General features: G+C 29.6%; 1 protein-coding gene across 1 annotated transcript; it reads right to left on the bottom strand.

Moving 5' to 3' along the window:
• Positions 1-2449: 2449 nt before the first annotated feature.
• On the bottom strand, positions 2450-5623 carry LOC119676304 (uncharacterized protein DDB_G0271670-like). The gene is made up of 2 exons (XM_038087544.1): positions 4497-5623; positions 2450-2744 (listed from the first exon to the last, which is right to left on the bottom strand). Exons 1-2 carry the CDS (start codon positions 5621-5623, stop codon positions 2450-2452), a joined length of 1422 nt encoding a protein of 473 aa, XP_037943472.1.
• Positions 5624-14432: the final 8809 nt, after the last annotated feature.

The following is a 14432-nucleotide window of genomic DNA, read 5'->3' on the forward strand; positions in this document are numbered from 1 at the left end:
AAGTATATATATGTATATATAATATATATTTGCATACATACTTTATATAATATTAAAATGTGCGGAAATATGTTATGTCTCCAGATATATATCTATATATATCTTTATAAATATTTCCAACTATAATATAACAATATAATTATAATTATATGATAAAATATATATATATATATATACAATAGATAAGTTAAGTATACATATACAGATTGTACAGATTGTATATATATATTTTTTTTTATATACACATATATGAGATATAATCCACATATTTTAATATATTATAAACTACTCACATTGAATTATATTATAACTTAGTTTTAATTTTATTTAAATATATAAAAATTTGAAATTATTTATTCCATTTGTTAGGTATATCTATTTTAGTTTTAAATGCTAAAAATAATAATATAAATTTTTAAACATTAATTTTATTCTAATTACAAATTTTATTGAATAAAAAAAGCTTACAAATTTATTTCTAAAATTGAATTTGTTCGAAGCTGATAGTATAAAAAGTATAAAATAACAGTTGTGAAAATGTTATTATAAATTATTATCACAAAATTATTGCTTAAATTTATCTATAAACGTTTAGTATTACACAAGCCGCTAAATACGCCTACAATAATTTTCATTGTAATTTGAATGGATTTCGACAATTTTTATACTTACATGAGTATTAAAAATTATTTTGTTTACCAAAATGAATTAACTCAGCAAAAATAAAAAAATAAAATTTATAAATTTATTTCATTAAATTTAATATTTAACAAACAAATATTTTTATTTAAACAATTAATTTGGTTGAGAAAAAAAAATAAAAACACAAATTTGCTTATAAGCAAAATACACTGTCTGTCATTTGTTTGAAATTTGCATAGTTTCTTCTTGGTTTTCTCTTTTTGAACATTTTATTTTGATTTAGTAGTGCAATTTTGATTAAAACAAATTAAAAATTTTCACATATCATAATTTTAAATAAATAAATTAAACTTTATATGAAACGGAAAATTTGTGCTCGACCGTGTCAAGAAAACGTTTTGCCGGTGGCACACGCTTTTGGCGACTAAAACGCGACGAATTGAACAAAATGAAAACTTGTGACGTCGCCGTTGAAGAAAAGCATGCACGGCGAGTAGATCGACAGAAACGAAAAAGTCAAAAAAATCAAAAAAATATATGTCGTAGAGAATATTGCCTTCCCGATGTACTGAACCAAATAAAATCCCGCAGAATTTGCCAAAAGAGCTGAGCTGCAGTAACTCAAGTTCCGAACTTCATGCGATGCCGATCCGATCCTCATTCTTCTCTTGCTGTGCTGCTTGTGGGTTGCCGTTGTTTTTATCATTTGACAGCCATTTTGCGAATTGTTAACAGAATCTGCAGAGCAGCATATGGCCAAAATTTCATATATTGAAGAAAAAAAAATTCAATAAAAAAAAGACATTAATATAGTGAAAAATAAATAAACAAAATAATATAAATGATTTTAAGTTAAATTAGAAAGCAGCATGACCCGAATTCATTCCAATTTGAAATACTTATTGAGTCCATGAAGCGCCGTGCAACACATTTTGGAATGAACTTTTTTCTTTTTTTGAGTTTCATTATCTTTTTTTTTTCTAATCAAAAAGTTGAAGGCCTCTTCAGTACACTTAAGTATCTCCGATATGTTTATCTTGGCCGCGTATCGACCCAGCACACCAGTGTGCCTGTCAGTGTAGGAGTTTATTTTATATTCGGTGTAATTGCTCGGCTGGAAATTTAGTTTTTGCAATAATTGTTCGCCGCTCAACTCTTGTGGATAACACAGAAAAATCGTTTAAATCATTCGAATCGAATATTCTGTATTCTGTATTTATAAGTCTATAAATACAGACTCAAGTATTTGGAATAAAGAAACAAATGTGCTTCACTGCCAAATATGTAAGTTGGAAGTAATTAAGTCATAAATAAAAATAATTGAATTTTACATTGCATGTAGAAGAAATGATTGATTACAATTTGAGCACAAGAATAAACGTTTAATAAAAATGTATTTTTAATGTATACTATATACTATATACTGTATATGTAAATAAGAAAGTTCCATTTGAAAACAAAATCAGAAAACTAAAGATTTATGAGATTTGAGGAATAAAAATGCGTTTGAATCTTACAATTGCTTATACGATTATCGAATGATAAACAAAAGTGAACGAGACAGTTGAGGAGTTAGCTAACCTGGGTACATTCTAGACAAACTCTAAGTTTTGCTTTATACTCGTATCTATTACAGAAAAACGATCATGTTTTATTGCCAGGTCCAAAGTAGTTGATCACATCTCAAGATGAAAAGCGACACGAGCTATAAACTACTTATTTAGGAGTTCAAACTATCTAGAATTCGACAATCCTACTTAGAATGTAAGTCGTCGGTACGGTATGCCATTTCCCAAGATTATTAGATCTAAGCACTACTATTTATACTACTACTACTACTATTTATTTCACTACTACTACTACTTATTCTACTACTGCTACTAGTACTACTACGAATATTGCTACTACTGCTACTACAACTATTGTTGCTACGGCTACTACTGCTATTACTACTGCTACGACTATTGCTACTACTGACACTATTATAATTACAACTATTGCTATTACAGCTACTACTTCCACTGCTAGTAGTACTACTACTACTGCTATTATTATTACTGCTACTAGTACTACTAATACTAGTACTACTGCTTATACTACTACTATAAAAATATTGTATGTTATGTATTATTTTTTCACTGCATTTTCAATTTAGGAATTAGTCAAGTTCTTTGATTTTTTGAAAGATTTTTTTAACGAAAATCAAAGAAAATGTCGTTTTCGTTATAACTATTTTAAATTCCATTTTCGGAATCAAACATTAAACGAAGTCTATTCTATTTTAGTCTATTAAAAAAAAGTTATAAATATTATTATTTTTCCATAAACATGAGTTTAATGGAAGTGGACAATGACTATGCAAATTCCTTCATCAATCCGTTATCATACATCCTGTTTTTAGTATCCGGAATACTAGTTAGATATTCATAGAACAATCTCAAGAGGTCTATACATTGTGACCGAAAAGTTTTCGGAGGTTCTCATTTAAAATTCGCGCGCTGTATATTTTTCGATATTTTAAGTTTATGTGTTGGGCAGCACGTCCTTATTACATGCCAAATGAGCGCGATTCTCAGGACAGTTCGTTTACGGCAGCTGTTGAAACCAGTTCACCTCAGTAGTGCGTTGCGAAAAAAACAATGGAAAAAAATATTGAACAAAGAGTTTGCATCAAATTTTGTTTTTCGAACGAAATTTCGTGTGCAGAATCGTTGCGAATGCTACAAAAGGCTTATGGGGAATCAGTTTTATCGAAAACTCAAGTTTATGAGTGGTACAAAGCCTTTCAGGACTGTCGTACGACCGTCGAAGACATGCCGCGTTCTGGACGACCTTCGACCTCTACCACCGACGAAAACATTGAAAAGGCAAAGGAAATCGTGTTCAAAAATCCTCATGTGAGTGTTAGAGAGATAGCACGAGAGCTAGGCATCGGTCGTGAGATGGCTCGTTTGATTTTGGTGGACAATTTGTGTATGCGACGTGTCAACGCCCGGCTTGTTCCGATTCACCTCAATTTGTTCAACATTATCAACGATTTTAAGGCCAAACATTCAATAAATACCATCGAACAGCCACCGTATTCACCTGATCTTGCACCGTGTGACTTTTTCCTGTTTCCCAACCTCAAATTACCACTCAGAGGAACGCGTTTTGAATCCATAGAAGACGTAAAACAGAATTCGCAGAGGGAACTCAAAGCCATACCGGAAAGCGCCTATAAAAATGTTTTGATGATTGGAAGAACGTGGCCATTGTTGTTCGCTTCTAATGGAGCATATTTTGAAGGAGAAAAAATAAATATTGATAAGATTAAGAATTTGCGTTTTATTTAAAATTTCCGGGAAGCTTTTCGTCCAAGATATATTCAGAAAATTTAATCCAAGTCTTTATACAGAAACTTGACTGACTATACACTCCAGCAATCACAAATTTGTTAACAAATTTCCAACCTAAAAGCTTGGTGACCAAAGTGTTCTTCATTTGATCTAATGACGTATGTTTTTAACTTTAATGATCAGATTCGATGATTGAATAAAAAAAAATTTGAATAAATTAAAACAAATAATTTCAATTTTCTAATTTTATTGATTAAATCATATTTTATTTATAACAATATATTTTTTAAAATAGACTTTTACATCAAATCTGACTCCATTTTTATTTATTAAAAAGGAATTGCCTCAATCTTCTCAAATGTGCATATATTTTTAATTAAGGTTTAGTTTATTGAAAATTTCTGAATTCTAAATTAATCTAAATCATCTAAATACATCTAGATTATAAAGAAGAAGATGTGTTCTATTATTTCATATTCGAGGAATATTAATTCTACCACATTCTCATCTTCATACAATTCTGAAGACAACTCACTATCATCATCTAAAGATGTTTCGGTTTCTGAAAAGTCTACTGAAGATTCTACTGTAGAGTCTCTTGGAGAGTCTACTGCTAATTCTGGTAGCAAACATGAATCTCTCGGTTCATTCTCGACTTCATCTTGCTGCATATGATGTGAAGACAATTCAATATCATCAAAAGATTTTTTGTCATCTGCTGAGTCTACTGGTAATTCTTTCGATTCTGTGTCTTCATATTGCTGCATACGATGTGAAGACAATTCAATATCATCAAAAGATTTTTCGCCATCTGATGAGTCTTCTGGTAGTTCTTGTGATGAAGATTCTGATAGACTGCATGAATCTATTGACTCATTCTCTTCTTTAGCATCTGACTCCATCCACGAATCATCAGATGGTAAGGGTGAACGATTAAATTGGTGCAAATTTTTATAAGCACTAATTTTATTAAAGATATCATAATGATAGTAAGTTTTCATAATCATGTTGTTAGATCTACTTCTTTTGGCATAACAGTGATCATTTTCTATGACATCTAGTGAAGATGCAGTATTCATTGTTTCTTCTTCGAAATCGGTATCTTGTATTTTACGTTTAATTGCTTGACGTTCCAATGAATTATCCATAATATCAGGTTGATCGGAACTGGATATTGTTGGATTCTGATGATTAGAGTTTAATCGACTTACAGCAAGTACATCATTACTTGTGGACCTTGAAGAACGTTCTGATCGATAGTCCATGATAATATTAGTTGGATCGAATACTGAATAATTGCCATTTACAGAATTTGGTTCACAGTGGATCTCTGTCATCTTCAAACTTTCATTTATTTCTTTTTTCAATCTGCTCCGGGTTATTCTAAAACTCTTTTGTAATCCAAAGTATTCACTTTCTAAATCAAATTCATTGTCTTCTAATTCAATGTTATCATATACTTCTGCTACTGCTTTGAATTGATCTCTTAACTCTTCCAAATAAGTAGCGGCATCTTCATAAGCATCCGATAATAATTCCTTCATCCAGGTTATTTCTCTTTTAAATTTTCTGATTAATATTCTATTTCTTTTTTTCTGATTAATGGAATATGTTGACATGTTTTCTTCTTGTAGATTTTCCATTTCTTAAATTCTTCTTCTTATATTATACTTGTTATAAATTTTTACTTTTCTATTTCGATGCTAATCAAAATGTTTAGAAATAATATTCAAACGTTCAAGTCTTGGTTAGACACTGATTTTTGAATCGAGTGTTATCCTATTTATATTAAAATATCTCAATATCGTAAAGGTTAATTAGTAAATATTAGCGCGAGTGTATCTAACAGATAATCAAAAATATGACCTGCTCTACAGCGTAAATAGAGAAGGTCACGCATCCTTTATTAGGAATTTTTATATTAGGTTTTTTATGGTTTTATTTATTTAATATGTTTTTCTATGTATTTGTTTTCCTTGAACATATATAATTAGCAAGGATTCAGGTACTTCATATTAGTTATATTGTAATACTGTAATTTCAATTTGATACATTATTTAATTAGGGTATTATATTATATATCATTAATGCTTATTTTTAGAATTTCGTAAAAAAAGGCTTTTGAATAATAATATGATTCTGAGAAAAACAAAATATTATATATGAACAAAATCTCATCTTAACGAACCTTAACTGTAACAGTTTTTAACAGTAAAATTGTCACAAGAGAGCCTTAAATTTTTTGGGATGATCCTGGGTTTAGTACAAATTTGTACTATATAATCTTTTCTAATTATGTCACATTAAAAAGGTGATCTATTTTGAACATTTCAACTAATCTGTGTATAGGAAATAATATGATAAATTGAAAAGACATTGGACAAATCATCAAACATCAATATTGTTTCCAATATTGTTGCTAAGTTATATATCACCATACAGTAACCTCTAAACTGATAAGATTGAATTCTTAGGTCAATCCTATAACCTGTAAAGTGACCAGATTGAATTCTTAAGTCAATCCTATCTAGCAAAAGTAACTTATTGAATATTCTTTTTATTGGCCTAAAAAATGATCCTTCTTGGCATAGCTAATACTCTTAAGATAGATGCCTCTAAATTTGTTTTCTTTATGCGAATCATGCGAGTGACTTATTATAAGTACATAGAGGAGATCAATTAACTTTTAATCTAACTTTAAGTTTAATAATTGGGCATATTATAACTCGTATGTGCTTTATATCCTAGGACCCATTTTAATACCGTAAATCATTGACGTTCTAAAGAGGTTTAGGGATAGGGGTGCACTGAAACAGTTGATTTTTCGATTATCGTGTTTTAATTAAATAAAAAGATGCAATAAAAATAAAAATTATTCTTCTGTCTCTGCAAACAATCTTTGACAAATAGGACCGAAAATATTTAACTTTTCGCTGAAACAAAATACTCTACCATTTCGCTTTCTCAAAACATTTAAATACTCCATATTAAATAGTATATATAGTATACATATATTATATGGTATAATATATACTATATAAGTTGTATACTATACTAGATTATATAGTATACAACTATTAGTATAATATTGTTGCGTTTGTGCCACCCTATTTACGTGATCGTTCGCGATCATATGATTCTCATATGCAACTTCAGTTTAGTGCATTTTTCAAGTAATTATTATAATAATTATTGACATTCCTAGAAATTATATCAAATTTTGCTTAAATGCCATATTCACAACAATATATATTTAAAATGACATTTCAATATAGCAGAAAACGAGCGCGGAAATAAGCTAGTGGACTCATACTATTCAGCAGCCAGGTCAAGAGCTACATGGCCCCTTTTATATTATATGTAGAAACTTCAATTTGGGACACAGAAGCAAACCGAAAGGGGGTAGATCTGTCATCTTAGCGGGATATTGGACTTTTGGATGACAAGAAGACAGTATCAGCCTACCCTGGAGTATCTCCAAGAGTCAATATACATATAGTCTACCGACGCACAGTGTGCAAAAATGAAAATTTGGTGTTTTCTAAACTAGGAGAGATATGGAAATGAAATTTTCCTTAAATATAGTTTTTAAAGTCCAAAAGTGTCGTGGTTTGCCCCCCTTACGAAATTCCCCTAAGAAATAGTTCATGTTTTCTAAAAAACTTAAGAGTAAATGTTTTTTATACTACTAATTAAAAAATTATAATTTTTTATGTTTTTATAAAAAAAAATTTTTAATTTTAATTAACAGTAAAAATGTGAAAAAAAATCTTTTTCACTTCTATCTGCAATACCAAAGTTTTTACATAAAATTTTTGCTACTAATATTAATAGTAAGTATAATTTTTCCTTTATGACAGGCGATAACAAACATAGAAACTAGACTGGCTGAAGCAGGACTAGAAAACTTCAACTTAACAAATTTAAAATCTATGAAACTTTCTATAAAGATTTAAATATTGAATTCTTGTTTATAATTCAGCGTTCTTTTTTACAGATCGGCAACTGGCACAAATTTATTAAATATCTTATATTAAGTACAATCCAATATTTAGATGCCTAACCACAATCCATTTTATAATTATGAGAAGGGTACCACACCTTCGATACACATTAAGGAAACCACATAATGAAATTGATTATCAACTTTTGAGTCCGCAAGGAAGAACTAGAAGAACGGTGCAGATAAAAAATTACATGACATGATATGTAGGTGAGGAAAGCATTCCACAAGGTCCACAAGAAATTTCAAAAACCTGAAAAATCTTCAAACAATTTTTAGTTGTTCGATCAGAGCTTTTACTCAGCGTTGAAAATTTATAAAAGTAATTTAGATTTTAGAATTTAGATTTATTTCAATTTAAATAATTCAATCTTATGTGCGAAATTTATATTTTTAATTAATGGATTAAAATTTTTGAAAATACAACCGCATTCTTTAAAATACTGGTTAATTAGTTTAGAATTAGTTTATCTAGAATAAGAAGAGTTAGCTTCATAATTAACACTGCGCTCTCTGTGGTGAATCTTCCGGGGATTCTGGCAGCTTCCATAATTCGTTCCATGCATTCTCAACTTCATATTTTTGCAGAGGCAATTCACTATCATCATTAAAACAGCTTTCGTCATGTGATGAATCTACTGGATATTCTGGTAGCAACCATGAATCTATCGATTCATTCTCGACTTCATATTGCCGCCCATGATGAGGAGGCAACTCAACGTCATCTGAATATGTTCTTACATTTCGTTTATGTGTTGAAGATCGTGATAAATAACATGCATGGCGATCATCGTTCTCGTCTTCAATTTGCTGTAAACAATATGAAGGCAATTCTGTGCAGCGTGATATTGAATCGTAATTATCAACTAAAGATTTTCTTTCATTTCCGTCAAGTAATGAGTTTTTCTGATATTCTGATTGCTGCACATTTGACGAACCATTCCATACATTATCGTTCTCATAATGCTGCTTATGATGCGAAGGCAAATTTATGTGATGTGATCGACGGTTGTAAGTATCAAGATCATCTGATGATGTGGGTGAATGATTAAAATTATATAATTTCTCACAAGCACTGATTTTATTATCAATATTATGATGATTGTAAGTTCTCATAACCATCTTAGGAGACCTTATTCCTTCAGCATTACAATGATCGTATTCTATGACTTGTAGTGAAGGTGGAGTATTCATTGTTTCTTCCTCGAAATCGGTATCTTGTATTTTTCGTTTAATGGATTCGCGTTTCCATGCATTATCTACAATATTAGATCGATCGATATTTGGACTGGATATTGAAGAACGTTTTGATTGACAGCCACTATTTTTGTCTGTATTTGAATGTTTGGATACGGTCATAGTAATATTAGTTTGTGAGCAAATTATGTCATAATTGGATTTATCTTTTTTGCCAGGATGGAAAAATCTACATTTCAGTCCCCATGCACATTGACGTCCTGAAGCCCAATATTTGCAAACAAATTGTTTCTTCAATATTTTAGAACGTTGTTCGTCATCATCGGTCAGTTTTTGACTTTCTCTTATATCTTTCTGTAATTTGCTCCGGGTTATTCTAAAATGCCTTTGTATTCCAAAGTAGTCATCCTCTAAATCGAGTTCATAATCTTCTGATTCAATGTTATCATAAACTGATGCTAGTGTTTTGAATTGATCTGTCAACTTTACCAAATATGTAGCGGCATCTTGATAATTATTCCATAATAATTCATTCATCGAGGTTACTTCTTTTTCAAATTTTTTAAGTAATCTTCTATTTCTTCTTCTATATTTCTTCTCCTGTTTAGCGTTATATGTTGATATGCTTTCCTCTACTAGAATTTCCATATTACTTCTTATGTTATATTATATTTCTTAAAATTTTATATAATAGCTTCAATAATAGCTTTGATGCTAATCCAAATAATCAGATATAATGTTTAAATATTCAAGTCTTTGTAGGACACTGATTTTTGAATCAAATGCTATTCTATTTATATTAAAATATCTCAATGTCGTAACGGTTAATTAGTAAATGAAGTTATTAGCGTGAATGTATTTAACAGATAATCAAAAATATGACCTGTTCTACAGCGTATAAATAGAGAAGGTCACGCATCCTTTATTAGGAATTTTTATATTAGGTTTTTTATGGTTTTATTTATTTAATATAATTTTCTAAAAAACTAATATTTGTTTTCCTTGAACGTATATAATGAGCAAGGATTCAGGTACTTCATATGTCTTATATTGCTTTTGATAGTGATATGTTGTAATTAGGGTAATATATAATATACCATTAATGTTTGTTTTTAAAATCTTGTTAAAAGAAGTGTTTCGAAAAATAATATGATTTTCATTAGTTATCGATTATTAATCGACAAAGATCTGTTTACCGATACTAGCCTATTACTTTTATAAAGCCCAAAATATCAATTTAATTAGTCACTAAAGCAAAACACACTACTATTTTGATTTCGGAAATAGTGCCGCTTCGATTGAACTTCGATTTCAATTTCAATTCCTGCCACCCACAAACGATTTACGATAATTTTTTAAGATAGGCAAATAGAAAACGCCTAAGTACACAGAAACCAAGTCTAGTGCCTAGTGCCTTAGTGCATTAATGTCTGTTGTAATAGTACATTGAACTATAGGACAGCATAGAGCTAGGATCGATCTGCCCTGTTGTATGTTCTATGCTATCTCTACTTCTATATTTTTAGTAGAGTTATTTAAATAAAATCTTCCTTAAACATAGTTTCTGCGATGCGATTCCTTTTGCATGAGGAATACCTTCAAATTTTGGCGTTGAATTTCGTAAGTTGAGATTTGGTACACTAAATTTTTATACTAGATGTTTTAAGTATTTTTAATACTTATGTATATTTTTACTATAAATACTTATTGAAACATAATAATTTTTCGTGTTTTTTGAAGCTTGCATGCAAATAAATTTTTAGTTTTGTTTAATGGAGAGGCTTCGAATTTTATAAGTAAAAATATGCTAAAAATCGGCCCTTTTTACTTCTATCTACGATAACCAAAGTATGTATCCGTATTTACCATAAAATTTTCTTACTAATATTTTCTTAATAATATCGGTATTAGATTTAATTTTTCCGTTATACCTACATATGATGGCTCGTAAACAAACTTAGAAACTAGACTGGCTTAAGCGGGTCTAGTTAAAAATATCTGAAACCATTAAGAACAATCAAGCTTTAAATAATTTAATATAATATTCCTTTTTATTCTTTTTTATGATTGACCACACATTCGCAAGCCGCATAAATTTATGTATAAGTAAGAATGATGTATAAGAAGTAAGAATGATCAATTTTTTAAACAAACTTCATAGGATTTGGTTTATCTTTTCTATCATTTTCTTTTTCAGGTCAACAGGAGTTGATCAAGTTTCAAGATAAAAAGCGACATGTATATATTAGAAAAATTATTTTTACTTAATTACTACTAATCCAGAAGTTCAAACTATCTGAAGTTGGCAATCTCTCTGAGAAAGAAAAACGTCGGTACGGAAGATTTATTCGATCCAGAACCAAACACTACAATTTATATTACTACAACTACTATTTTTAAAATTTGTTCACTGCATTTTCAATTTAAGAATTGTAGAGGTGCTCACGTCTCCATCTTGATAGTTCCAATTATACTCACTGCCGTGAGTTAAGAAAAAGTTTCGAATTTTCAAATTGATAATGAACTTGCTTTATTGTACGGAATCCATACCCGAAGATATTTATTAAAATCTAAATTGTCTTGTTGTCAAAATTTAAGACAGAATTTAGTATTGGAGCATTTAGTATTATTATGAGCAATATAACTATTCATTAACTATTCATGTTAAAAGTTTTTAATTATCAATGATCAGATAAATTCCTACTGAATTTAAAATAATACCCAATAATTCCAATTTTTTAATTTCATTAATTATTTTATTTTTACAAAAAAATCTTGAAACTAACAATCAATCAAATCAAATTGAAATCAATCAAATAGAATAAGAAGAAGTAGCACTGTAGGTGCACTCTCTGTATCTTGTTTATGGTAATTCTTCCAGCATCCATGCATTCTCATCTTCATATATTTGTGGAGAGAATTCACTATCATCATCAAAGCATGTTTCGTCATCTGAAGAGTATGCTAGTAATTCTGGTAGCAACCATGAATCTTTCGATTCATTCTCGCCTTCATCTTGCTGCATACGATGTGAAGACAATTCAATATCATCAAAAGATTTTGTGTCATCTGCCGAGTTTAATGGTTCTTTCGATTCTGTGTCGACTTCATATTGCTGCATACGATGTGTAGACAATTCAATATCATCAGAACATATTTCGACATCTGAAGAGTATTCTGGTAATTCTGGTAATGAATCTTTCAATTCATTCTCAACTTCATATTGCTGCATACGTTGTGGAGATACTTCATTATCATAAGAATAATTTCTTACATTTTGGTCATGTGCAGAAGATTCTGATAAATGACACAAATCATCATCACTATCATCTTCAAAAGATCTTTCGTCATCAGATATGTCTCCTAGTAATTCTGGTACCAACCATGAATCTCTCGATTCATTTTCATCTTCATATTGCTGCATATAATGCGAAGGTGACTTCATATTATGTGATCCGCCATTATAAGTATCGAAATCATCAGATGATATGGGTGAATTATTAAATTGATGCAATGTTTTATATGCACTAATTTTATTGTGATGATTATAAGTTTCCATAATCATGTCGTTAGTTCTTCTTCTTTTGGCATAACAATGATCATTTTCTATAACAGCTAGTGAAGGTGGAGTATTCATTGTTTCTTCCTCGAAATCAGTATCTGGTATTTTTCGTTTAACTGCTTCACGTTCCCATTCATTATCCATAATATCAGGTTGATCAGGAATATGTATTTTTGGGTTCTGATGATTATAATAAAATGGAGTTATTGTGTGCAAGTCATCAGGTGTGGACACTGAAGAACGTTCCGATTGATGGTTAATATTTTTGTCTGTATTTGTATAATTGGAAACAGCCGTTGTAATATTAATTGAATCGAATACTGTGTTAATGCTTTTAACAGTTTGTGGTTTTATTACTTCAGGATGGTTTTCTTCATGGTCGATCTTTGTCATTTTTAAAATTTCATTTATTTCTTTTTGTAATTTACTTCGGGTTATTCTAAAATTCTTTTGTATTTCAAAGTATTCACCCTCTAAATTGAATTCATAATCTTCTGATGAAATGTTATCATAAATTTCTGCTACTGCTTTGAATTGATCCCTTAACTCTTCCAAATAGGTGGCGGCATCTTCATAAGCATCCAATAATAATTCCTTCATACAGGCTGCTTCTTTATTAAATTTTCTAATGAATCTTCTATTTCTTTCATCCTGATTAATAGAATATGCTGATATGTTTTCCTTTTGTAAATTTTCCATTTTTTAAATTGTTCCTCCTATATTATACTTGTTACAAATTTTTTTTTACTTTGGTGCTGATCCAAATGTTAAGAAATAATACTCAAACGTTCAAATCTTTGTAGAACACTGATTTTTGAATCAAGTATTATCCTATTTATATTAAAATATCTCAATGTCGTAACTATTATTGAATTAGTAAACAACGCTATTAACGCTGTGTATTTAACAGGTAATCAAGAATTTGACCTGCTCCACAGCGTAAATAGAGAAGGTCACGCATCCTTTATTAGGAATTTTTATATTAGGTTTTTTATGGTTTTATTTATTTAATATGATTTTCTAAAAAACTAATATTTGTTTTCCTTGAACGCATATAATTAGCAAGGATTCAGGTACTTTATATGTCTTATATTGCTTTTGATAAAAAGCAATGGACTTAATATATAGTCCAGAGACTATTTATTAAGCGTGTAAATAGAGAAGGTCACGTATCCTTTATTAGAAAATTCCATATGTGGTGGAAAAACTAGTTAGTTTATTATTTTATTTATTTAATATAACTTTCTAAAAAACAATAATGTGTTTTCCTTGAATATTTAGAATTAACCAGGATTCAGGTACTTTATATGTCTTATACTGTTTCTGAAATTGATGAGACACGAATATATTGTAATTAGGGTATTATATGTTATAATATATCATGAATGTTTGTTTTTGGAATTTCATAAAAAAAAGATTAACGAGAACTCTATTCAAACAGAATCAGTTGCATATTTAAAAAAAATACGATTATCAAACGTAGAACGTTCTTGCATTTTACTTTAGTTAATTATTTTTTCAATCGAAAAATTGTCAAAAAGGTCATTTTACATTTACAATGTATATTGGTTCGAGATGCCTCGAATTTTTTAGGTCGATCCGCGATGTAGTAAATAGATGTATTTGTAGTGTATAGATGTATTACTACTTCTGGCTTAGTATAACAGTCCTGGATGGACCAGTGCTTCCT

Source organism: Teleopsis dalmanni, chromosome 2 (assembly GCF_002237135.1).
Source record: "Teleopsis dalmanni isolate 2A chromosome 2, ASM223713v2, whole genome shotgun sequence".
NCBI classification, from domain to species: Eukaryota; Metazoa; Arthropoda; class Insecta; order Diptera; family Diopsidae; genus Teleopsis; species Teleopsis dalmanni.